Consider the following 25779-nt stretch of genomic DNA (forward strand, 5'->3'; position numbering starts at 1 on the left):
TAGGCTGCAGTCCTATGCACTCTTACATGAGAAGAGTCTCACTGTGCTCAAGTAGACATGTACAGATTTGCATTTCATTTATTCTTATATTTTGAAATGGTTATAGGAGCACAAAAGTCCCCAGTTCTGAAGCAGCGTCAAAAACCCATTTGGGTTGCCATGTTTTCAAGTACAGTGGTACCTCTACTTACGAATGGAGCTCCATCCGCCATCTTGGATGCAGTTTAGATAGGATTTTTTCTACTTACGAATTTTTAGATAGGGTTGCTTCGACTTACGAATTTTTTCTCCCAATGCATTCCTATGGGATTCGACTTACAAATATGCGTTCGGAACGCATTAAATTCGTAAGTAGAGGTACCACTGTAGACATTGTTAAGTACTTATTCAAGTTTTCGCTGAATGTCTAAGGATGAAGCATGCCAGAAAATAAAACCAAAGCCTGATCTAGACAGATCAAAGAAATGACTCAGTTAAATGTGTTGTAAACTTCATACAGGGAAATCCCATTGGTGATAAATGGGACTCCACAGCGCTATCTGGTGTCACAGAGTTATAATGCATATCAAGCGCTTTATTTTTACAAATGTAGCTGAGTCCCAAGATTCTCAGAAAGCCAACTACTGAGTAAGAATCCAGAATCTTTGTTAGTGTATGCTGATGATATGTTGAATATGAACAGTACAGAGCACATGAGGAGTAAACAGGCTCTGCGCAGATGAGCAGAATGGACAGATAAGAAAGGGGAGAAGTAGTAAACACACTGACCTAAGCTATCCACCAGAACAAAGTCCTAAACTCCACACCCAGGTTAATTCCTAACACATCCAAAGCAGAATTACATGGGACACAGTGGGAAGGCCAAGAGTAAGGGAAAAATAAAGTGGAGTGAAACCAGAACTGAGAGTATGGGCATTGGCAAGAGTACAGAATCCAAGATATAGTGGCTAGTAATACAAAACAGATAACACTTATCTGGTGGGGGCAGAAAACACAATGGACTCAGAGGCTTCCTAGAATTCTGAACCCTCCTGTCCTTAGCACTGTGAAGATCAAACCACACACCATACTATGGTGGTACAGGGGACCATGAAAGGCTGTTGCTTTACAATACTAATTATGTGGAGTCCAATATTTTTTGCGGAGTTTACAATACTAATTTTGTGGGCTGACAAAAAGCTTCTTTACAAATAAATAAATGAAAATTACAGGTTCTTTGCAGGCTCAATTCTCATCCAATATATTACATTTCATCCTTGCATGATCCATTGACAGAACTGCAGGACCAAAAATATAGCTATCCCCAGACAGTTACAGGGCACAGGGTGCCACCTTTGTGCAAACTGTATTGGCACAACCCAATCAAGTCCAACAAGCCAGCATGGATTTTCATCCCCAAGGTGAAACTTGTACAGTGGAGAATAGCTGCCTAGTGCTATTCGAGAGCCTGTGTGAATGGTCTGTTCCTGTGAATGTGTAAAGGCTGTTCTCCAGTTAGAGAACAGCCTTTACCAAAGGTGTCATGGGCTTTGAAGACACTTGATCTCAGGACACAAGGGGAAAACGTGCTAAGAGGAAGGCATGCTTGGCAAAAAGTTGGTTTTCAAATCCCAAAAATCCAAATTGGAGTTGGAATTGTTAAAGTCTAAAACAAAGAATCTTTCTAAAATGTATACGATAATTTATTGTTGGAATGGTATACAAAAGATGAACAAGTGAAATCTGTAATGATTGATTGGGCAAAAGATGTGGGGCATATTTTTATTATTATTATTATTATTATTATTATTATTATTATTATTATTATTATTATTATGTGGAACGCCCTCCCATCAGATGTCAAAAAGGAAAACAGCTACCAGATTTTTAGAAGACATCTGAAGGCAGCCCTGTTTAGGGAGGCTTTTAATGTTTAAGAAATTAGTGTATTTTAATGTTTCTGTTGGAAGCCGCCCAGAGTGGCTGGGGAAACCCGGCCAGATGGGCGGGGTATAAATTATTATTATTATTATTATTAATTATTATCATCTTGATGGAGGATTGGGAAAGGTTGTGGAAGAAGAATATAAAGTTTACTGTGTGTAATGTGTTAAGAGAAAATATGATGAAAATGATGTATAGATGGTAAAACTAGCTAAGATTTATCATACACAAGATAATAAATGTTGGAAATGTAAGAATGTGGAAGGAACCTTTTACCATGTGTGGTAGACTTGCCCCAAAGTAAAAGACTTCTGGGAAAAGATTTACAATGAAATGAAAAAAGTGTTGAAAAACACCTTTATTAAAAATCCAGAAGCCTTTCTACTTGGAATACTGTAGTTAGAGGAAGAAATTCCCAAAAAGATACTACTTTTTTTGTATGCCACAACAGCAGCAAGAATTATGATAGCTAAGAATTGGAAGATGCAAGATGTAGCAACAGTGGATGACTGGCAAATGAAGATGATTGAAATTATGGAACTGGCTGAGCTGACCAGGAGATTACGTGATCAGGGAGAAGAGTCGGTGGAAGAAATTTAAAGTTTATATTAAAAAAAACCACTGTAATATTGGAAGTGTGTAATTTAGATTTGGAAGTACATAGAGGTTGTAGAGGAAAGATATGTTAAATGTATTTTAGGATTTAGTTATAAGTGTTAATTAGGAATAAATGAAATGAATGTTAAGAAGATATAAAATGATTGGAATTATGATACATAAATTACTAAAGATGATTTACAAGGAAACCCAGTAAGGGGGGACACGAGGAAGTCACAAATGTTAAGATATAAGAATTATAATTATGATTTTCTTTTTTGTAATTTGTATTTTTGTGTTTTGTTTTCTTTTTGGTGTATTTTTGTATTCTTATAAAATGAATAAATATTATTTGGGGAAAAACAAAACCATGTTTATGGAAGACAATCTTACTCGGCTACGAGTGATCGCCAAAGAAGAAGAATGTACTGGTACACAGTGAGAAAATCACAACCAGCTGGCTCTTCCTCTGCTGCTACTGAGTTACCAGGAGCGCCAAGCCACAGTCCAAAAATGGGTGTATGGCTTATCTTTCCGAAACAAACCACTAGGGCAGTAAGACAAGAACAAACCTGGCCTTCAGCTCATGGAGCATGTTTGGAGAGAATGAGGTCCACTTACACAATTGGATTTCCCTCCTATCCTCCTCCATGCCCCCTAAACCTGTTCTAGAGGGTTCTACCAAACACCCTGAACAGTTTTAGTGGGTATGGGGGAGAAGCCCCATTGCTCATGCAAATCTCGTTCTGTGCATGCAACAACTTAGATGAATCCCACCCATGGCTTCTTTGGAATGAGGCAACCCAGGAGCCCAGGTTCAGAGGCAATACTAAATCGAAGCCATGGCTTAGATCACAACAGCACAGAAATAGCAGCGGAGAAGTGAAGTGGCAACGCTTTTCTCACTGTGCACTATCACATTTGCTCATCCACACTAAGTCATAATTTAAGCTCAGAACTACATGCAAAGCAGACCATTCTTTATTCAGTATTTCTTGGTAACCTTTGGAAATAAGAAGAGTAAAGAAGGAAGCATTATTGACGCAAATACAGATTTGGAAATTATGCAGAATGAACAGGATGGCCTCAAGCACTACAATTAAGGAAACAAAGTTCAGTAGGACCAAGTGCAAGGCGACACACTCAAGGGCAAGTATTTTGTCTGGGGACAAAAAAAAGGGAGGAAGACAGGTATTACAGGACCTTTGTAATTCATAAGACAAGGAAGAGCTGCAGCAGTGGGATAGCTGCATATACTGTGTTTCCCCCTTTTTAATACGTAGTCAAAAAGTAAGGCATGGCAGGGTTTTTAATCGTTTGAGAAATGTAAGACATACTCCAAAAATAAGCCTTACTTCCGCGACGTGCGGAGCAAGACCACCAAGTGCCCCAGCCAGCTAGCGGGACCCAGCACGGCGGCCGCAACAGGAGGAGGAAGCCTGCCGGGTTGGGTCGGTGCCCGGAAGCGGCGGCTGCTGCTGCAGCGCCGATAAAGCGTGCAGCAGTGCCGCACGGAGCATCAAGGGCACAAGCCAGCAGGACCCAGCTCCTGCAATGCCGGCCATGGCAGGAGGAGGAAGCCTGCCAGGTCGGGTTGGCGCTCGGAAGTGGCGGCGGCTGCAGCACTGACAAAGCGCGAAGCAGCGCCACACTCTCTCTGTATGTGCGTGTCCGTCTCTTTCTCTGTGTGCGCGTGCGCGTCTCTCTCTCTCCCCGTGCGTCTTTCTCTCTCTCCCCCCCTGTGTGCGCGTCTGTCTCTCTCTGTATGTTTGTGATCGCGTCTCCCCCCCCCCCCCGACAGAGAAAAGGTGCCGTGCAGGTTCCTCTTTGGCTCGTCATTCAGCTGCCCTGGCCTCCTCACCGAGAGCTGACGCCGCTCCTCTCCCCCTCCTTCCCTTTCCCCCCCTTCCTTCCGTCGGTCCCCCTCGCGCTTCCCTCACAAGCGTCTCGGAGCGGGACGGGTCCCAGCCTCCCTCCTCATTCCCCGGCCAGCGTGAGAGAGCCCGGGGAGCAGCCTCTATACCTCCGCGCGCGCACACACCCGGCTGCCGCCGCCTTCGAATCCATGGCGGCGAGCGCCAAGCCAAAGCAGGAGGGGAAGCACCTAAAGCTGCTGAGGGAGATGAACAGCCTCCCAGTGCTCCCACCCAACCACAAGTGCTTCGACTGCAACCAGCGCAGTCCCACCTACACCAACATGACGGTGGGCAGCTTCGTGTATGCCTCCTGCTCCGGCATCCTATGAGGTTTAAATCCACCTCACTGAGTGAAGTCCCCCCCCCCCGTGTGCACGTCTGTCTCCTAGACAGGTGGCCACCCAGCCTCTGCTTAGAAGCCTCCAAGGAGATTCAGGATGGGGAGGAGGGGTAACGGAGACAATAGAAGAGGCAGAAAATGTGCGCGGAAGAGAGCGCCAAGCGTCCTGTGCCAGTGGGACCCAGTTGTACCGGCACTTTAAAAAAAAAGACACCCCCTGAAAATAAGCCACTGTGTGTTTTTTTGAGGAAAAAAGTTGTAAGACGGTGTCTTAAAAAAGGGAAAACACGGTAGCAGCAAACACAATTCTCAGGTACACTAGGCAAAATTTCCCTGGTAAATATAAGGTAATATTTAATTAATAGTTTATGCAACACACTGGTTTTTGCAATAGCATCCAGTATTGGTCACTTTGACTCACAAATTCATTCATTCATTCAAATCAGACCAAGTAGAAGGAAGGACAGCAAGAATGGCTGAAGAAAGAGAGACCTACTCACACATGACCAGGTGGGAGAAAGCCTGATCTTTTTTCGTAAGAAAAGTAGATGGCGGGTCCCTCACACACCCTGTCCCCCATCCTAAATTGGTTTAGGGCCAGAGTGCAACAACTCCCCATGTTTGGGATCTGAACGATTTATTCATTATTATGCTGTGACTATCCAGGAAAAAATGAGGGTCATTGTGGAAAACTTGCGTAACATTAGCACTGTATGCAAGAGCAATGAAAAAGGAAGATTACTATTGAGAATTATTACAAAAAAGATGGGAAGATTAAACAAGTGCCAAGTTATTATAAAAAAATTAATCCTATTATATGCCCTCATTTGGCACACTGCAATCATTTGGTTACACCACTTACAAGACATCACTAGGCCACAGAGGTTACAGAAAATGACAAGTAAAATCAGTGAGTGAAAGGCGGTGGCAAAACTTTCCTATGAAGAAAGGCTTAAGAGCTATTTAAGTTTACAAAAGTCAATGAATGACAAAGGCTTTGTAAAATTATGAATTGTGTGAAGAAGGAAGATTCCCATGTCCTTATTGGGAAGGCACTTGAAGGTTGCTGAACAGCACAAGCCAAAAGGGTCGTATTGTGCTCATGTCTGGTTTGCGGACTTCCCAGTGGCATCTTGTCGGTCACTGTGATAACAGCATGCTGGATTAGAGGGGCCTTCACTAAGATGTACCAAGGCTTTTATGATGTTCTATGTTCTGACATGGGCTCTGCTTCATCCAGATGTGATGGGGTTGTGTGTAAATAATAATCACCATAATATTTATTACCTGTCCTTTACCAGAAGGCCCCAGGGCAGGTTACAAAAATCTAAAATACAGCATTAAAAACTATTTAAAACATGTGGCAGATGGGATGGGAAGTAATATGCAGCAGTATTGGCACACATAATAATAAAATAATAATAATAATAATAATAATAATAATAATAATAATAATAATATATTTATACCCCGCCCATCTGGCCGGGTTCCCCCAGCCACTCTGGGCGGCTTCCAACAAAACATTAAAATACAGAAATCAAACATTAAAAGCTTCCCTAAACAGGGCTGCCTTGAGATGCCTTCTAAAGGTCTGGTAATTGTTTTTCTCTTTGACCTCTGGTGGGAGGGCATTCCACAGGGTGGGTGCCACTACCGAGAAGGCCCTCTGCCTGGTTCCCTGTAACTTGGCTTCTCGTAGCGAGGGAACCGCCAGAAGGCCCTCGGAGCTGGACCTCAGTGTCCGGGCAGTACGATGGGGGTGGAGACGCTCCTTAATCCTTCATGGATTAATCTGCTTTGGTGAAGACATCGGACTTGATTACTTTCAGATCTATTCCAGTGCTGTGATTCTATGGATATTGCTAAATCAAGTGCAGCAAAACCCCACTGGCTTCACTGCAAACTTAGTGTGATGAAGCATGGCAAACACCAAGTTCATTTACACCTTTAAAGTGGATGCTAAATGGGATTTATGGGCGTGTGCACATCCTTTTTGTCATTATACCACATTATTTTGCACAGCTCACCCACTACCAACACTCACTCCTTGCACACATACAATACTGTCAAAAGTCAGTGGACTTCAAGCCAGCTCCAGGCCATTTATCACACAGCTCTACTTCTCTTAAAAATGCTGTGTCACAGTACAATTTGCAGAGTCATGTTTTCTCCAAGAGCTGTGGCCTGCTGAGTCAGCAAAGCAGGGTGTGTCACAAGGTTTCTATGCCAAATAAATGGGGTGTCTTATCTCTATTGGCAGCTGGAGGTGGGAGGTAAACCACAAAACTTATGCTGACCCCTGCAGGCCATAGCTGAGCATAACTATCTATTTAGAAAGCAAATCCTGCAAGAAAATTAGAAGAAAGTCTGAAGTAGAAACAAACTAGCCAGGAGTTTAAAAGTTAGAGCTCCTTAGGCTCACACAAAATGGTCTCTGCTATTCCCGACAATTCCCTAATCTCTCATGTTCCATTCACAAGCTTCTTTTAAAACTCTTGCCCTTTTCAAAAGCTACTTGCCATGAAGCACAAGTGTGGTGGGGTATGGAAGAGATGTGCTGTCCAAACCTTCATCTCCCCTAAAGGCTATACAGCAGGCACCCCCAAACTGTGGCCCTCCAGATGTTTTGGCCTACAGCTCCCATGATCCCTAGCTAACAGGACCAGTGTTCGGGGAAGATGGGAATTGTAGTCCCCAAAGAGCTGGAGGGCCGAAGTTTGGGGGTGCCTGCTATACAGGAAGCACAGGAGATAGCAGAACAATCCAAGCATATTCAGCAACAATACCCACAATAGCATGATTTACTTCAGTGACCAAACTCGGATGGTTTTCTGGACTCCCAAACTTTTGGCCCAAAGATAATAATTTACTGCAAGTTTAGATGTTTCTATATTTCCACCAAGTGAAAAACCACCATTTATGGTGTGGGACAAACCCAGAACAGCTGTGCTGAGACACTTAAGGTGCAGGAACACATCATGAAAGGAAGAACTGCCAACATCCGTAAGTTTTAACTTACAAAACAGCAGCAGCAGCAACTGAAAACCTATTTCATCTGTAACAGGAAGAATTGTAAGGGAAGAATTCAAAGTAGTGCGAAGGAGACTGCTCTGTCAGTACAGTACAAGCATTTATGCTGGCCTGATGGAAGGATATCCCCTCTCCCCCCACCTTCATGCAGTTCTGGGGGTTCTCTCAAACTTCAATCCAGCCCCTAATCAGCAAGCTCCCTAGGAATACTTTTTGGATGCAAATCTTTCCCATCTGGACTCCCTCCTTCATTGCGAGATGGGGAGTTATGACCTTTTTGTTTCTTGAAATGTCTTTGCTTCCACCTTCACAAATGTTAAGAATGCTTCGGTTTCAATTTGAAAATCAACAGAATACATTTTAAAAAAAATATGTTTCGGTTTCAAGATGACTCAAGCTCCCTTTAGACCTCATGTGAGTAGAAGAGGAGGTTTCACAAGTTCATCTGCAGTGCTGTAGTCAATGTGGGACCTTACACAGGACCTTAATGTTCCCACTGTGTTCTCCAGTGATGAACATGTGATGAATACGTGGTCATGACCTGCACAATTGGTCCCGGATTTTTTTTTGGGGGGGGGTGTCTAGAATTGTAGGGAAGATGGAGGTTTGGACAGTGCACCCTCTTCCCATCATTCCTAACCACTGGCCTTGTCAGTTGGTACCCATGGGAGTTGGGAGTCCCACAAGATCTGGAGGGCCAGAGCCTCTTCATTCCTGTTTTACACATTATGGTAGCATAGTGGGTAAAAAGGGTAAGGACCCCTGGATGGTTAAGTCCAGTCAAATTCAAATACTGGGTGTGGTGCTCATCTCCACTTTCTGGCTGGAGTCGGCGTTTGTCCGCAGATGGCTTTTCCAGGTCATGCAGCCAGCATGACTAAACCACTTCTGGAGCACCGTGACAAGAGCCAGAGTACACTGTTTAGCTTCCCGACGCAGCAGTACCTACTTATCTACTCACACTGGTATGCTTTCAAACTGCTTATGCTTTCAAACTGGTATGCTTTCAAACCTTACGATCAGCAAGCCCAAGAGCTCAGTGGTTTAGACCAGTGGTCCTCAACCTTGGGCCTCCAGATGTTTTTGGCCTACAACTCCCATGATCCCTAGCTAGCAGGACCAGTGGTCAGGGATGATGGGAATTGTAGTCTCAAAACATCTGGAGGCCCAAGGTTGAGGACCACTGGTTTAGACCCACATCCCCTAGCACAGTAGGACAAACATGGGAAATGAAGTAGTGCTATAGTAACCACAGCACACCCAGTAAATGGGTATTAAGTGGTACCTCTACTTACGAATTTAATGCGTTCCGAACACACATTTGTAAGTCCGAAAAAATTGTAAGTCGAATCCCATAGGAATGCATTGGGAGAAAAAAATTGTAAGTCGAAGCAACCCTATTTAAAAATTCGTAAGTAGAAAAAATCCTATCTAAACCGCATCCAAGATGGCGGATGGAGCTCCATTCGTAAGTAGAAAAATTTGTAAGTAGAGTTATTCGTAAGTAGAGGTACCACTGTATTAATGTTTGAAGTCTGACTACCCTTAAGACCAAGTAGGAATTAGCTCCCCCTCCTTGTCACACTGGTAATAGCTGGGGGGGGGGTATTGACCCTTCTTTTGCTATACCCAACTTGGCTCACTTGGACAAATCACCTGGAATTGTTTGGGTTTTTTGTTTTGCAGCATGTCTCCTTTGGGGGATAATCCATAGCTCTAGGGCAGAGTGCATGCTCTGAATGGAAAGATTCCAGGTTCAACCTGTGGCATCTCCAATTATAAAGGAAGTCAGGTAGCAGGAAGACCTCAGCGTGAGACTCTGGGAGCTGATTGACAGAGTAGGCAATACTGGCCAATGCACACCAAACCAATGGCTTGATAGTAGAAAGAAGGTGGGTGAATGGGTGCTCTGGTCCTGTTTTGTGGCACAGCACTGAATTAATGGCCAGTTGACCCCCTTCCAACACTATGGCTATAAAATACAAACGTATGTCAACTGCCTGAAGGGTGCAACTGGTGTGGAACATGACAGCTGACAAGTGCTCCTGAGCACCTGTTGCAGCAGCATCTGTTAAATCTGAATTTTCTAGCCTGGGGGTGGCTAACCTGCAGCCCTCCATATGTTTTTGGACTACAACTCCCACAGTCACTGCCCACAGGCTATGCTGGCTGGGCTGGAGAGCCCCTTCATACACAATACAATTAGGAGGGTGGCATGGAGTGAAACATTCTTGCTAGTTGCTCCCCAGTTTTGGAATCCCTCTCCCTATGAAGCAGTCTTCTTCCCCAACATGATGCCCTCCAGAGGTTATGAGCATCTTCTTCTTCTTCTCCTCCTCCTCCTCCTCCTCCTCCTCCTCCTCCTCCTCCTCCTCCTTCTTCTTCTCCTTCTTCTTCTCCTTCTTCTTCTCCTTCTTCTTCTTCTTCTTCTTCTTCTTCTTCTTCTTCTTCTTCTTCTTCTTCTTCTTCTTCTTCTTCTTCTTCTTCTTCTTCTTCTTCTTCTTCTTCTTCTTCTTCTTCTTCTTTTCTCCATAAACCATAAATACACTAATGATGCTATATTATTTTTTGAAAAAATGTAAGGAGCAGGGCTCCAATTACTTGACATATTTCTCCTTGCTATTCATGGAGACAGGCACAATCTCTTCTAGGTACAGATGAGGTTTTACTGAGAAAACTCAGATCCATGAGCTGCAAAGTGGTCAGAGCCCTCACCACTGCTATCTAGCAGGAAATGTCTTCTGGAGTCGACTTCTTGTAAGAAGAGGCTCGGTCAGCGTCTTTTCTCGAAAGTGCATGTCAGCTGCGGGGAAGACACTGAAACGTTTCCTCTCCACCAAAGAGGAGTCCCCAGAATAGAAATTTCAAATTTCTACAAGAGGTGTGATATGAATTCCAAGAGGGCTGCTTCAGAAACCATTTCAGATTGGTTTTAAGAACAGGAGATTCAATAATCCCCCCCCTTTTTAAACAACATACTATCTAGCTATAGAGGAACTCAGACCAAGCGACACACTGCTGTCTGGATGAGCTTATTGTTTACATTTCAAGTGGAGGGATGGAGAAACCCAAAAGAAAGATGACAGGAACAAAGCTAGTAGTGGAAGAATGTCCCATGTATAAGACGTTTTTGCTAAAAAAAATAGTCAAAAATTGGGGTTCATCTTATACAGGGATGATTAACGCACAGGGGTTAGGGCGGCCCGGGCTCAGGTTCTGGCATGAACGGCTCGGGCTGGGTTCTGGTGCGAGTGGCCCAGACGCCCTGGGCTTGGTGGTGGCGGATGGGGGGGGGAGGGGGATGGACCTTGCAATCACTGAAGAAAACCTCAACAACTTTGCCCAACTTCCCTGACCACCACTGATGTTTAAATATGTACAGTACTAAATAAACCAGTGCTTTGAATATTTAAGAAAATATCAAAGTTATTCTGTTTTACATTTAAAATATTGATTTCTTAATTTGGGGTTCAAAAAATAGGGGTCGTCTTATATATGGGGGCATCTTATACATGGAAAAATATGGCATATAATGCAGTTGCATTACTTAGGGTTAGTTTCTGAAGGGGGGTAAGGATTAAGGGTAGAATTCAATGCTCTCTTCCAAACTCACATTGTTCTGGGGGTACTCTTGACACCCCCGCAAACCAATTTCAGGGGGTGAGGAGGGAGAAGAGGTAGGAAAGCCCCATTGCACAAACAGAAGTCCTTGTTCAGGGCTTTTGCTGATGGGGCTCATTAGGTAAAGGTTTGAATGAATTGCTTTACAGAAAAGGTGGACTTTCAGGAGAGACCTGCAAGAGGAAGGTACCTTGTAATGGTGTTCCAGACACAAGGAACAACAAAAGGGAAAGGAGTAGCTTTGCTGAAAGGAGCAGGAGGTCTTCAGGCAATTGTGGGAGACAAGAAGTTATGGAAAAGAGCATATTGTCCAACAATTATTTTGGCAGCAGAAATCTGGACAGAGGCAAGAGGAATAAGCTAAGACACAGGAAGACCAGAGAGAGGAAATTTGCAAGTGCCAATAAGGAAGATGACCAGAGAATGAACTAGAGCTTTAGTCAAGAGGATGGAGATTGAGAAGTATAATTTTCATAATGCCGCCCAGGCAAAACTGATAAGGTTGGATGACAGATTGAATATGGGGTAGCAAATGTACATGGAGTAAGCTAATGCTTCTTGCCAAATCAACAGGATTAAGGGATAAAGAACAATCAATGAGAGGATAGCCTGGGAAGAAAGTTGAAAAGCTTAGTTTTGAACATACCGAGTTTGAGAGAGCGGTAGGACAATCAGATAGGCAGGATCAGAGGGAACGGGAAAGCTCTCAAGTAGAGACGTAGACTGAGGGGTCATGTTTTAAATGAGCCTTCCCCAACCTGGTTTCTTCTAGATGCTGTGGTTAACTTTCAAATAGGGGTGGGTTATTTATCAATATATCGTCCAAAACCAGTTTGAAGTCTCTATCATGATATTGGTTTCATAATTTTTGACCTGGCAATATATCACAAATAATGGTGTGTGTGTGTGCGTGCGCACGCGCAAAAAGCACATTGTGGGAAAAACAACGAAGCCAGCCAATGCCTCCACATAGTTCCATCCTTAATTCAAACATTGTGATATAGAATAGAATATATTGATATGTTACAATGTTTAGCTGGTGATATATCACAATGTTGAAAACCAGGTATCACCCAGCCCTACTCCCAAGGATGGTGGGAGGTGCAATCCAAACATCTGGAGGGCACCAACTTGGGAAAGGTTGCTTTAATTGGTGAATTTTTGACACTATATTTCAGCTTACTTGCTTCCAAAATTCATATTTTTTGCTGATGAAGAGCGAGCTTCAACTCAAAAGACACTGGGACTACTGCTTCTGTAATATATTCAGTTTTGTACCTTATGATCATTACAACAGGTTGCTTCCAACTAAGTCATACTCAAGAGTAGACCCACTGAAATCAGTGGATGTAAAATTAATCAAGACCATTAATTTTAATGGAGTGAATCCAATGCTGTTGATGCACAAGCAGAACAGACTTCCACTATTACAAAGAGCCTCCAGCAGGCTCTCTTCCCCCCTCCAGTCCTATGCTCACCCACAAAATCAGCTCTAAGGGTTGGGGAACCTCCTGGAACAGACTCTGCAGGCACATCAGGGGAGAAGCAAGTGGAAGTCTGCTTGCGTAATGGTGGATTCCCCAATGGGTCAACTCTGACTGTAACTTAGCTTGCTACAACCCTACTTTTTATTTTTACTAATGGGCAACACCCTTTGTTGTGCTATGCATGCAGTTGTAAGAGAGCTCCTTTCTCCTCTTTGCCCAGTACTCACAAGACAGCACAAAAAGAAGCATGCAAGGGAAAAAAATATTATAATGACACCATTAACTCTGCCCTCAATGGTGCATTCTTGGGTCCCAGTTCCACTTCCTACCTCTGGCTAGCAGACTACCTCCTGCTCAGACTGAAAATACCGTAAACTGAGATGGAAAAAAAATGAAGCAGGGAAAAGGAGTGTAAAGGGAAGCAGCAACCAGGTCAAACAAATGGCAGCGTCCTTGGGAAGCGGAGCACTCTGCTTCCTGCCATCTTCAGCAATGAAGTTGCCAGTGTGTTCCCATGCCTGACCATCTTATGCCTACTGGGCACTGGGATTTGTCCTCCCACTGCAGGCAACCCAATATTAGTCAACAAGTACTAAATATTACAGCAAAGTCAATGTTCAAATCTAAATACTGGTATCTGGTGTCAGGTGTAAAATACTATACCCAATATTCTGCAAACATGCAATCTTAACATTTGCAGGGCTTTTGAGGAGAACCTTTGAGGGCGGGGATTTGTTTCAGCTCTAGTGCCGCCTGCTGTCCAATCTCTAAAAGGAAGACCCGTCAGCAGGCAGGACTTACCCACAGCCCGGAACAAGCAGGCCCCATCTTCCTTCATCTGTTTTATGATGAACCCTTTCTTCTCTCTCAGCGCCTTCTCGAACCTGTGTTCCTGCTGGTGACAGGAGGGGCAGATGTCAGCAAGTTAGATGGCAACCCCATCCCCCAAACCAGAAAGGGTGACATATCCTACTCTTTCTCCAGTTCCCCATATGGCAACCCAAACACAGCGCACCAGCTTTAAAATCCACAACCGGAATAGAAAGGGTTAACTCCATGCATGGCTCCACTGTGCCCCTAGAGGCTGATCCATGCAAAGAGGTGGCCATTATTATAGCCCCTGGGCTTATCAACAGAGACACCACAGGATCCCAACAGTGATCCAACCATGGCAGTTTTAATGTGGGATGATACTAGACTTCCATGCCCACAACACAGTCATAGAAGAAGTCTCAACAACTTCTGCAAGCTCATTTGGCACAAGGCTCTCATCCAGCTCTCATCCTAAAAAATATACATTTGGCAATATGTCTATAATATGTGCAAATGCTATGTGTTTTAAGAGGAGCATTACAATATCATGTTTGGTTACCCTTCCACATTTCTATACTCAAGACACCTATGATCCAATCTCAGTGCTCTTAACCAAAAATGCATCGACTACAAGAGTAAGGAAAATACATTATTTTAATATCTCATCCCAGTTTTGTTACTGTTTGCTTTGGAAATTAATAAAAAATCCATTTAAAATTTCAAGGAGGGTCTTCCTCACAGTGCCAGAAAGGAAGCAGTATTTGTGCAAACCGCTTCATTACTGAATCAAGATTAAATATATTTAATTCCTCACTACAAAGCTTTACAGACTTGGCCTTACAGTATAAAAGTTGTAAGTTTTACGATTACTCCTGAAGGAAGAACCTATGTCCCAAGATGTGTTGAGCTGTAATAAATATTAAAAGCACTCTTTTCAGAACTAGTTTCTCTTTTTTTTTTTTGGCATTCTATTAGGTCAGATCTGACTGTATGTAAACAGCAGGCAAGCAGCTGCATTTAGCCAGGAGGGAAAAGCTAGAATTCTGCATTACGACCAATACTCCAAGAATGCTGGGCAAGAACTACTTATTTCAATGGGCTGGCTACGGAGCAAACACCCCTGTGGACCACTTAATCTTAGAATGCTTACTACTAATCCCCTTCAACAAGAACAGCTCAGAACTTGTCAGAACTTCCAAATGAAAGTACACTTGTGTTTTCTGGCTCAAATGATTGTGCTGCCATCTTCTGGCAGCAAGTGGACATGCATGCCAATAGGCTGCCAAGCTGTTCTTCCAGAGTTCCCCTTCTTAGCAAAGCTCAGCCTTCCTTGTCCCTATTATCACATGTTCTATACATAAATTGAATAACTGGTGTGAGGAAAACCATTAGATCTGTGGTATTTGGGTTCTGGAAAAAGACAAGGAACATGTGCTGCGTGATGCTCTTTCCAAACATTTTGTACAGGGCAGATAATATATTTGGTCATCTGGATCAACTTGACAGTATCCAGAAAATCAAAGAGCAAGGGAACAAAAAGAGCATCAAACACAACAAACTCCCCATGAATTTCACAGACAGACAAGCAGACAAGCATTTTCACCACCTTATTACAATGGAGGCTGGAGACAGTGTTTTGACTGAGACTGCTTGTGACTTTGTGGATGAGACTAATTTTGAAGTAAAAATGTCCAAGCTAATAGCTTATTCTATTAACTGCTGCACTAGCAGTCCGGGTCTATCCCCCTCCTCTAACTCCACACACACACACACACACACACACACACACACACACACACACACCCCTCAACAACCTATACAATGCAAATCATAGTGAGCAGATTTATTAAACGATTCATTAAATATCTTTCAGGGCAACATTGTCTTGCATAAATAGAAAGCTGTCCAGATTGTCCCAGTACCCGTAATACACTTTTGTATCTTTGAGGGGGTGGGGCTACAATGGCTTTAGCTCATTTTTCGTACCAACCACCACTCTGGACATTTTCACGACGACACTTTTATAACCAGTGTTCAAAATTCACCAGGCGTCAGGTGCATTTTGTACCTTGCTATTGGTCACTTGCAACCAAGTGAAAAAGTCTGGGCGTTAGGATAGCACCTGACGTCTCCATCTGGAGGGGCATGTCTGGGGATCCTTGGATCTTGCCTGTTTTCACACCCTAACAGCACATCCTTTATATCTGTGATATTTTATCTGCACAAGCAGAACAAATTTCAGGAACCAAAAAGTTGCATTGAAAAATACAACTTTCAAGCCATCTGGCCCCCAAATGGCAACTGGACATTCCGTTTTGGCGACTGTAACCCATTTGGTGCCTAGATTATACAGTATATCTAAGTTTCTAACACTGTTTGCATCCTATGTTACTGCCTAGACAACTGGGTTGAGCCATTAGCAGAACATTTTAATGTTATTTTAGTTGGTTTTTAAAATACACACATGCAAACTACCCTGAGATCATTTATGAGGGCTTAAAATTTGAATAAATACATAAACCATCTCAGAGTTCTGACAAACTGGTATAGGCTATTTCACAACAGCTGCACAGAGAAATGTTGCTACTTTCAGACAGGGTAATGAAAGATGCAGCTCAACAGGTTGCACACAACATGCTCATTATGTGAGCATGAAAATCGCTGAAGAATTTCAAATTTAATTACCTCAGTTACAGGAACTAAGGCATACTTTTTAAAAAAAAACAAAGAAAAGAAAAATAAACTTCATTTAACAGAAACTAAATCTCTGTCTCTTCACAACTATGAGGGCTGAATGAGTTTTTTTTTCTTCCAGTGAAAGTTCAGATTGTTAGGATTGTAGAAGATACAGTATTCTGACCTTGGTAATCCAGACCACAACCTTTCCCCCAGTCTATGACAACAACGACCTTCACAAAACTTTTGCAGACAACTGCTAGTGTACACAGACAACTGAATGAACTTCTTGCAACTTGGAAGTATTTAAAATGTAAAGGTAAAGGTACCCCTGACCATTAGGTCCAGTTGTGAATGACTCTGGGGTCGTGCGCTCATCTCGCTCTATAGGCCGAGGGAGCTGGCATTTGGCCGCAGACAGCTTCCGGGTCATGTGGCCAGCATGACTAAGCCGCTTCTGGTGAGCCAGAGCAGTGCACGGAAACACCGTTTACCTTCCCGCCAGAGCAGTACCTATTTTTCTACTTGCATTTTGACATGCTTTCAAACTGCTAGGTGGGCAGGAGCTGGGACCAAGCAATGGGAGATCACCCCCCGTCGCGGAGACTCGAACTGCTGACCTTCTGATCAACAAGCCCTAGGCTCTGTGGTTTAGACCACAATACCACCCACGTCCCCTGGAAATATCTAGAGAAGTATATATCTTAGAGACCTGAAAGGCATCCTACCACCAAAATCTAGCAGCACAGTAATAATAAATATGTTGAACTATGCAGAAAAAAGACACAATCCCAAATTTTCCAGTACAGGGACTATTTTAGACTTCTCCATTCTGATTTTCACAATAGCCCCTGCTCATTCACACGACACACAGTGCATTGGTACTCCTCCCACCCCCATGATCTATGTGAGGCACTGCATATTTACAGAATCAGGCAACAGCTGTACCCTATTTCTTACTAAGCAGGTGGAACACTCTTCTTTCATTGACTAACAGGAATAATATGAACATCATATACAGCCCCAAAAGCTCTTCCATAAAAGCTTTTCTGAGCACAACAAACTCTCATTTTCTGTCCTTCCTTCCAGTGGTTGTTTTTCACTGTGGCCAAATCATGTTTGCTATTCTTTTAAAAAGCACTTCTCACCTCACCTTTTCCTCTGCATGAGTTCACAGTTACAATGGGTAGAGTATTTGATTTTCTGCTGGGACTATTAAGGAATGAATGCCTAGAGTATTTCAGATTCCTGAGCTCTCAGCCCTCACCTATGGATGATTCACTTCAGCTACCTGTCGTGTTTTGGAAGTGTGTGTATTAATCACCCACTTCCTCTGTCGAACAACAGTCCCACATTGCTTCCATACACTAATAAACCTGACCAACAACATCGTCAACTTCAGAGTCTTTGCATATCCAATTATAGTTCCCAGGCATATGCCTACTCCATGATTTAAGGATATACAATTGCCTTTCACAATTATGTGGAACCCTGGCAAAACTCAGCAACCACAGTTTGAGAATGAATTCTCAGAACAAAGCAAACACCTTGCCAGTCTCCCATGTATTTCAATTGATGCCATTTATGTCCAGATACTGCCCAAGCAAGTTCAAATTTCCTTTGTGCTCTCTTCTATACAGCACTTTAAAGTGCACCCTATTACATTAATGGACTAAGGGCAATGTTTTGCCATGTTGTTTGGCCTATATATTTCTTTTTAAAAAAAAACATAGCTGGCCGAGGGGGCCAACCCAGATCAGGAATGGCATAGGGGAAGGGGAGGCTTTAAGTTTTTCTATCAGCAACAGTCCCAGTCAGACGAACTGGGCTACACCTTTCTGCTATTTGTCAAAAAAAGAAGCAAGCTTCTACACCAGCTATTCGTTTAAAAAAACCAAGGCAAAATCATGAGCCTTATCTACTTTGACCCTGAATTCAGAACACCGGAGCAATGAGAGAAATTCAGTGATTACTATGGAACTTTATTTGTCTTGGAGACATGACAGAATCTTACCATCTTCATGTCACATATTCCCCCCACACAAAGTACTTCCATGTAGGAAGGAACAATTATAAAGCCAACTAACATATATTGCATGGTGGTGATAAACACATCACACACACACACACACTATGGCTACATTCACACATTGTGCCAAACCATGATTTTGTGGGGCATGAATGAGCCTAGCCTCCTCCCAAGCTCATACTCCCTTCCCTTTCCTCCTGTGTAGTCAGGAGGAGGTGTTGTCAAGCTGAACTCTTTCTCCTAGGTGCAGGAGAAAGGGGGATTGGGAGAGGAAAAGTGCAAATCTGAGAAGAAGCTAGATTCATTCACATCTCACCGCTAAAGCATGGTTTAGAATGATGTACAAAGGTAAAGGGACCCCTGACTATTAGGTCCAGTCATGACCGACTCTGGGGTTGCGGCGCTCATCTCGCATGATTGCCTGAGGGAGCCGGCGTACAGTTTCCAGGTCATGTGGCCAGCATGACAAAGCCGCTTCTGGCAAACCAGAGCAGCACACGGAAATGCCGTTTACCTTCCTGCTGTACCTTACCTATTTATCTACTTGCACTTTGACGTGCTTTTGAACTGCTAGGTTGGCACGAGCTGGGACCGAACAACGGGAGCTCACCCTGTCGCGGGGATTCAAACCGCCAACCTTCTGATCGGCAAGCCCTAGGCTCTGTGATTTAACCCACAGCGCCACCCGCGTCCCAGAATGATGTATAGACACAGCCAATAATGCACATGCTAGAAAGCACCAATTGGCTCATAAAACAGAGGCGTTCAGCTACCACACTTAATTATCTACTATACTCAAGGACTTTACTGTATATCTAGAAGACAAGTGATCTGTGGATTGAACCTGGAACCTTCTGCATGCAAAGATGATGTCCTACCACTGAGCTCTGGCTTTCCCCCAATCATGCAAACCTCTCACATAGTCTTGCATTTGGAGGCTAGGATTCGCCAAGCAGGGAATTATTTTCAAGTGACTATGACACACTGGCCAAACCCCACTCTTTAACCATTTTTCGCACCCTCCTCCTCAACAACATAGCATTCAAATAACTCCTTATCCACAGCTATTGTGTGCTCACTACACGACAGTCACGTACTATGACAGCTTGGTGTGCTAGAGCAGTGGTCCTCAACCCCCGGGCCATGGATCAATTGGTACCGGGCCACCCAAGGAACATTAAATACAATTAAATTAAAATTATTAAATCAAACAATCTAAATAAAATATAAACAATCAACGTCCCCCCCTCAGTGGGCCGCAGTAAAATTATCAAACGTTGACTGGTCCACGGTGATACAAAGGTTGGGGAGCACTGTGCTAGAGCACATGCACAAGCTGAGCTTCAGAACCCTGCAGCGTCACACTGTAGAGAAAAAGAAACTCCCTGAACCTGTAGGTGTGAACATCTCTGGTGGTGGACATGCAAGAGCAAGATAGTTGGGACAACTAGGTTCTTTCTATAAAGTCTTGCATGGTGTTAAGATGGAATCTGACTGAATACTGCACAAGATTATAACTAGCTGGTAACAGCAGCAATTAAGTGTCTTGAGCTGTTCAAGGCTCTATAGGTCAAAACCAACACTTTGAATTGGGCCCAGAAACTAATTGGCAGCCAATTAGTCAGGCCAGGATCAGACCTTTGCCCTGGTGAGCCATTTGGCTGCAGCCACACACAAAACACATTGCAGTTATCTAACCTAGAGGTTACCAGAGCATAGACAACAGAAGTTAGGCTACTCCTGTCCAGATAGGGGCACAGCTGGGCCATCCGCCAAAGCTGATAGAAGACACTACACACCACTGAGGGCACCTGAGGCTCAAGCAACAGCAATGGATTTAGATGTATGCCTTCATTGCCCTCAACAGTGTTTGGCTGCATTCACTTCCTCCATTCATGTCAATGGCCCAACCATTTGGTTGTTCCGGAGGTCCGCCAGGACTTCAACAGGACCATGAGTCATATCAGCTGGAACATCTCCCATAGCTGTTTGGAACCCATTGGATCCATCAGTCTCTAAGCGCAAACCATCCTAGTAAGTACCACACCCCTGTAGAGCACTAAAGATGCTCAAAGCCTAAATCTCAACAGGAAGTGATCTGGCCATGACAAGGGACTGATGTCAGTATCTCCTACTTTCAAATCACCATCTTCCTTCCTAGTTGAGAAAACAAGGTCCAGAGTGTGGCCTGCCACATGCGTTGGGCCGATGGCATTTTTAGACAGCCCCATGGTTCTCATGGCAGCCATGAAGTCCTAAGCCACCCCAGAGCCAGTTGCCTTGGCATGGATGTTGATGTCCCCCAGAACCAACAGTTTGGGAGTTATCAACACTGCCACTAGCTTTGTCAGGGAGACTGGAGGGCAGCAAGACAGGCAGGAAACTAGCAGAATCCCTCATCTGTCACAATTGCTCAATGCCAGGAACACACACTCTAGATCCCTCCCGCAACTGGACAGAAACAGAAAGAATGAATTTCTACAGAATTTCTACAGCAACTCCCTGACCCTTAAGTCTGCCCTGATACTGCACGGAGTATCCAGGTGGGCACAGCTGGGTGAGGCCAACTCACCCACCCAGGTCTCAGTGATACAGACCAGATCGGCCTCCTCATTCATAAGCAGGTCATGCGAGGAGGTCTAATTCAGAGCCAACTTGGTTTTCAACAACAGCAGCCACAGACTCGAGGGGTAGCTGGTAGGACAACTGCAATTCCCAAGGTTGGAGGAGGGACTGGAAGATGCTGTCTGCTGAGCTTGGGCAGGTTGCAAAAACAGTGTATCAAGGAACTAGTGCACTGCAGTATATGGCCTCAAGAACTATGTGTGATGCAGGCCTCCCTCTGAGATTATCTCCTCTCATGTGTCCTATCACAACTGCTGGCCGACCCACTGGCGGAAATGTCAGGAGCAACACCTAGTCAATACAGCAAAACTCACAGCGGCTGTTCTGTAACATAGAACTCCCTTCCCTGGAGAGTTAGAATGAAAGTGTTTTCCAGAGCAAGGGTGAATTACTCACATATATGCCCATTTATCATTTGATGTGTTAATCTACCACCACAGATCAATTGTCACCAAACTTAGCTTCCTAACCCACTGAAGTAACCTCAGATACAACACTTCAAATAAGGCAGTGTACACCGTGAAGTCACCAAGAGACACACACCAATGTGATTCCACATCAGACTTGCCATTTGATAGGTCTGTCCTGAAACCATTTTGCCCCTCCCCCACCCAACACTGCACATCTCTACACTACTCACAGTTGTTGCTGACATCCCAGTCATGGGCATGCATCATAAGGAAATATGATAACTAGGTTGGGGTTGTCAACATAAAGCAGCTGGTATGAGGTGCCAAGCTGGCCCTTGTCATCATTTAACTGAATAATATAGATAGATTTTCTGTAAATATTTGTTAATAGCTTTCGATTTGACATTTTTCATATAATTTACTTGCTCTTAGAGCATTTGGGTATGGCAACATAAACATTTACCAATAAAACAGAAAACATAATCTGGCTTCTTTTTCAGAATACAAAAATGCTGTACCTTTCCGAAGCAATTTGCTTAGCTGCCCTATTCTTAAATATAAGATTTTCCCCGCTGCCCAGTATTCTGGCTAAATCTATTATGCTGCAATTTAAAACAACTGCATTCCTTTTTCCTCTATAGCAGTGGGAAATGGTTTTTCACTCACATTATTGCTGCATCTGGCAGAACATTTACGCTAAATTCCAAACCATCAAGAATTCTGTTTCAACCATTTGACATCTGGATTTTACATCACTCCCCACCCCCCAAACCAGGATGGTGGTGCTAGCTATTCCTAGTCTGCCCATGATCATTTGCCATGTTAACTGCAGACTCAACATCCGCTTCTAGACTGGACTGCCAGGTCAAAATGTTTAGAAGACACTGAAAAGGCAATCTAGACGATGTCCCAGAATCCTCCGCAGCACACAGGGTTTTGTGGCCAATATATAGATGTAGAAAGTGGTTTCTGAAGATAAGAAAGCTTGAAGAGGTTTGCTGAAGAATGGGGCGGGGGTGTGTGGCCCTCCTGATGTTGGATTCCAAATCCCATCAGCGAGGCCAGAGATCAGGAAGATGGGAGCTGTAGTTCAGCAGGATCACAGGTTAGCCACCCCAGTAGTAACTATATCTCAAGCTAGCTTACAAAAGCATTTTTCTGCAGGGAGCCTGAGAGATAATTCCCATGTTTTCAGCTGCTCTTAAAGTCATCTGAAACATTTTCCTTCTTCCCTCCCTCCCTGCAAGCTTGGGATCATGACCTTGTGGGATACAGCAGTAGCTTAATATAAAGGACGATCTGCTTCTGAGTGAACCAAGAGGTTCCCTTTCCTATAATAGTTTAACAGGATACGGCTACCAACAGGATCAGAACACCCAATATTAGCCATCAACAAAGCCATACTTCACAGTGAGACCAAACTAGGAGTGATCTAGGAACCTACCTGCATGGAATAGCCACAGACCTACATGGGGCTCAAATATCAGTGATCATGCACCAAATCCAGCCCCCAACTTTCCAAATAAAGGTTCTCTGGTAGGAAATGCAGAAGTCAGTCCTGTGCTCAAGACACTAGAGAACCAGTGCCAGTCCAAGGAAACAATAGTGGGCTGGATGGGCTGACTTAATACAAGTCAGTTTCATGTATCTGCATGCCACTCTTGCAGAAAACCATATTTCTTCCAGCACATATGTTTCCTCCGACTGCCAGTTCTCAAAACAAGACTCTTCTCCCCATAGTTATTCATATCCCAAATGTCTTTACAAACAACTTAACTGTAATCAAGCATAGAGACCCACCAACCCCCCCCCCCATGCCACTACTTTTGTTGTCTTCTAAATTGGACCCTTTCCACACCTACTCTATCACTTTTGAGCTAAGCAAATCCAATTTCCTTTCATAAACAAGTTTCTCTCAAGCAAAGATCCCACCCCTTTTTTAATGTAATACTTCCATTTTTAGTATCAAAAGGTTGTCTGGAGTCACAGGATGGAAGATGCCATTTCTATACACACAAAGGCCCCAGCCACCCTTCCTTCCCAAATATGACTTCTGGTGTCACAACTACAAGCTAAAAAGGCAATGTAATCCAACAGAGAATAATTCTTTAGTTCCCTTTTGTATTCCATACCATATCCAGACCCAGTATTCATTCCAGAGTTTCTACCTACAACTATAAAACAAGGGCTCCTGTTTTAACTCACAGAGGAACTGAAAGATTTCCTCTAACCTTTCCTCAAAGAGAGATCCCCATCTCTTGTCCCCTAAGCTAACTTCACGTTCTATGTGGGGCTGATGTGCTATGTTTTTTTCTTTTCAAATGATGTTAAAACCCTTCTTCATCAATCTGTACAGATAAGCAAAATAATATTTACCTTCACACCCATTTCCTTTATTTCTCCCACCTTGCTCCATGACATTGTACCACCCTTCAGTAATAGTATAAAATCTTACAATTGCCAGAGCAACCCTCCCCCCTCTTTCAACATCTTTTCTCTATTAAACAGCCAGGCACCAATGATGCCACAAAAAAAGGATTCTGCTTTCTTCTGAGGGAGGCCTCACAATTTAATATGCCGTGTAAGTCACATTCCTGCCAACACAGTGAATCTGCACACTTCTTCTTCTTTTACAAAGAATACCAGAAACCAAACATTACTGGAGAGACAGCTCCCCTCTTTTCACTGGGAGCCTTTCAGATTCTGCTTTCACCTGCTCCAAGGGATAACTTCAAACAAATCCAGCCCAAATGATGCCGCAGGAACCCTCAACTGCGAACCAGGCGGTTCCTTCACCCTGGGAGCAGCATGGCTAGTTGACAAAACTACGCTTTGATGTGTACCCATTATATAGCGAAGACGTATTTCAGTGGGAGGGCGCAAAACGCGTGCATCACGCGAGGTAAATTAAACCATGCACCCCGATGGCCGGACACCTCCGCCTGTAGGGCAATAGGGAAGCGTGCAGCCCTCCCCTCCAGCATGAAACGAAAGTGCCAAGCAGCAAGCACCCCCTCCCAAAGCGCGTGGGCTCCATAGGCCTCCGACAGAGTTAAGGACCCCACCGTCCGCTCCCCACCCCCACGAGGTACCTGCTCCACGGTGGCCGGGTCCATGCTCTCGATACGGGCCGCCGCTGTCTCGTACTCGTCCTCACTGTTGTAGCCGGCGCCGGCCTCATCCTGCTCGGGGCTGTTGCCTCCCGCTCCCCCGGGCCCCGCGGCTCCCAGCCCGCCGCCAGACCCTCCGCGCCGCCGCCTCTTGCTGTGCCCGGGGCCGGAGCAGCAGCCGCCACCGACCCCGCCCCGCGCCTCAGCCACTCCGGGGTCCAGCAGGCCGAGGCCGGGCCCGTCGCCGCCGGCTCCGACTCCGGGGTTGGGCGGCGGGGGGGACCCGGCGGGGGGCAGCCCCCAGCGGGGCGGCGGGGGCGGAGGCGAGGCCCTGGGACGGGCGCCACCGCGCCCCGAGTGCGGGTCGCCAGGACCGACTCCTCCCCCGACGCCTCCGCCGGGGCCTCGCGGGTGCGAGTCGGAGCCCGAGCAGCCTCGCGGGTCTGGACCTCCGACACCGCCGGGGCCCCCTGGACCCCCCGGGCCTCCCCCTCGGGAGCCAGGCTGGTCCCTATCGCCGTCCCCCGCTGACGGGCAGGCCTTCTTCTTGGGCAGGATAGTCATGGCAAGGGCGGGCGCGGGGAGAGGGAGAGGGAAGGGCCCGGAGACCGGCGGGGAGGAAGGTTCAAGGGGCCCGGATGGAAGGGGCAAGGGGTGACAGTTGCCCCAACGACGGGGGGCGGTGGGCTCGAACAGGGCCCGGATGGGAGGGCGAATGTGGGTCAAGGGTCGGGGGGGGGAGGAGAAAGAGGCGCCCGGGAGAGAGGAGCGCGTGATAGGAGGCGGAGGGCCGCGCACCGGGGACGGAGAGGGCCAAGGGGGCCCCGCAGGTTACCCGGATGAGGAGGGCTAAGAAACAGGCAGGGTTACCCGGATGAAGAGGGCTACGCGGGGGAGATGGAGGAAGGGCCAGCCGTGAGCGGGAAGCGGGGGGCTCTCTCTGAGGGAAGCGGGGAAGGCGGCGGCAGATGCCCGGATGGCGAGATCAACCTCAGCGCATCGCTTCCCCCGCCGCCGCCGCTCAGTAGGGAGTGCGTCCGTCAATTCCCAGCGAGGCGCCGGAGCTTCTCCCAAGCAGCCCACACCAACCGGGTCGTCCTCGGCCCCGCTCTCTCCTCCGAGGCTTTCGGGCTTTTCGCGGTCTCCGGAAAGAGAGAGAGGCGGCAGCGGCGGCGGCTACTACTACTACTACGGCCCGTCTG

General features: G+C 45.2%; 1 protein-coding gene across 4 annotated transcripts in view; it reads right to left on the reverse strand.

Moving 5' to 3' along the window:
* Positions 1-25286, reverse strand: part of OTUD5 (OTU deubiquitinase 5) — a 49558-nt gene extending 24272 nt beyond the window's left edge. The window contains exons 1-2 of one of the 4 annotated variants that reach the window (XM_035140744.3): positions 24560-25286; positions 13716-13806 (exon numbers count right to left, since the gene is read on the reverse strand). In XM_035140744.3, the coding sequence (XP_034996635.3) occupies positions 13716-13806; positions 24560-25141 (673 nt within the window). In that variant the 5' untranslated portion in view covers positions 25142-25286. Of the gene's footprint in view, positions 1-13715; positions 13810-17363; positions 17490-24559 lie in introns of those variants that run through there. The other 3 variants (XM_060268659.2, XM_088659031.1, XM_088659032.1) reach the window with 3 other exon arrangements.
* Between the last annotated feature and the right edge of the window lie 493 nt (positions 25287-25779).

The sequence above is a fragment of the Zootoca vivipara genome, chromosome 15 (genome assembly GCF_965207765.1).
Source record: "Zootoca vivipara chromosome 15, rZooViv2.hap1.1, whole genome shotgun sequence".
Taxonomy (NCBI): Eukaryota; Metazoa; Chordata; class Lepidosauria; order Squamata; family Lacertidae; genus Zootoca; species Zootoca vivipara.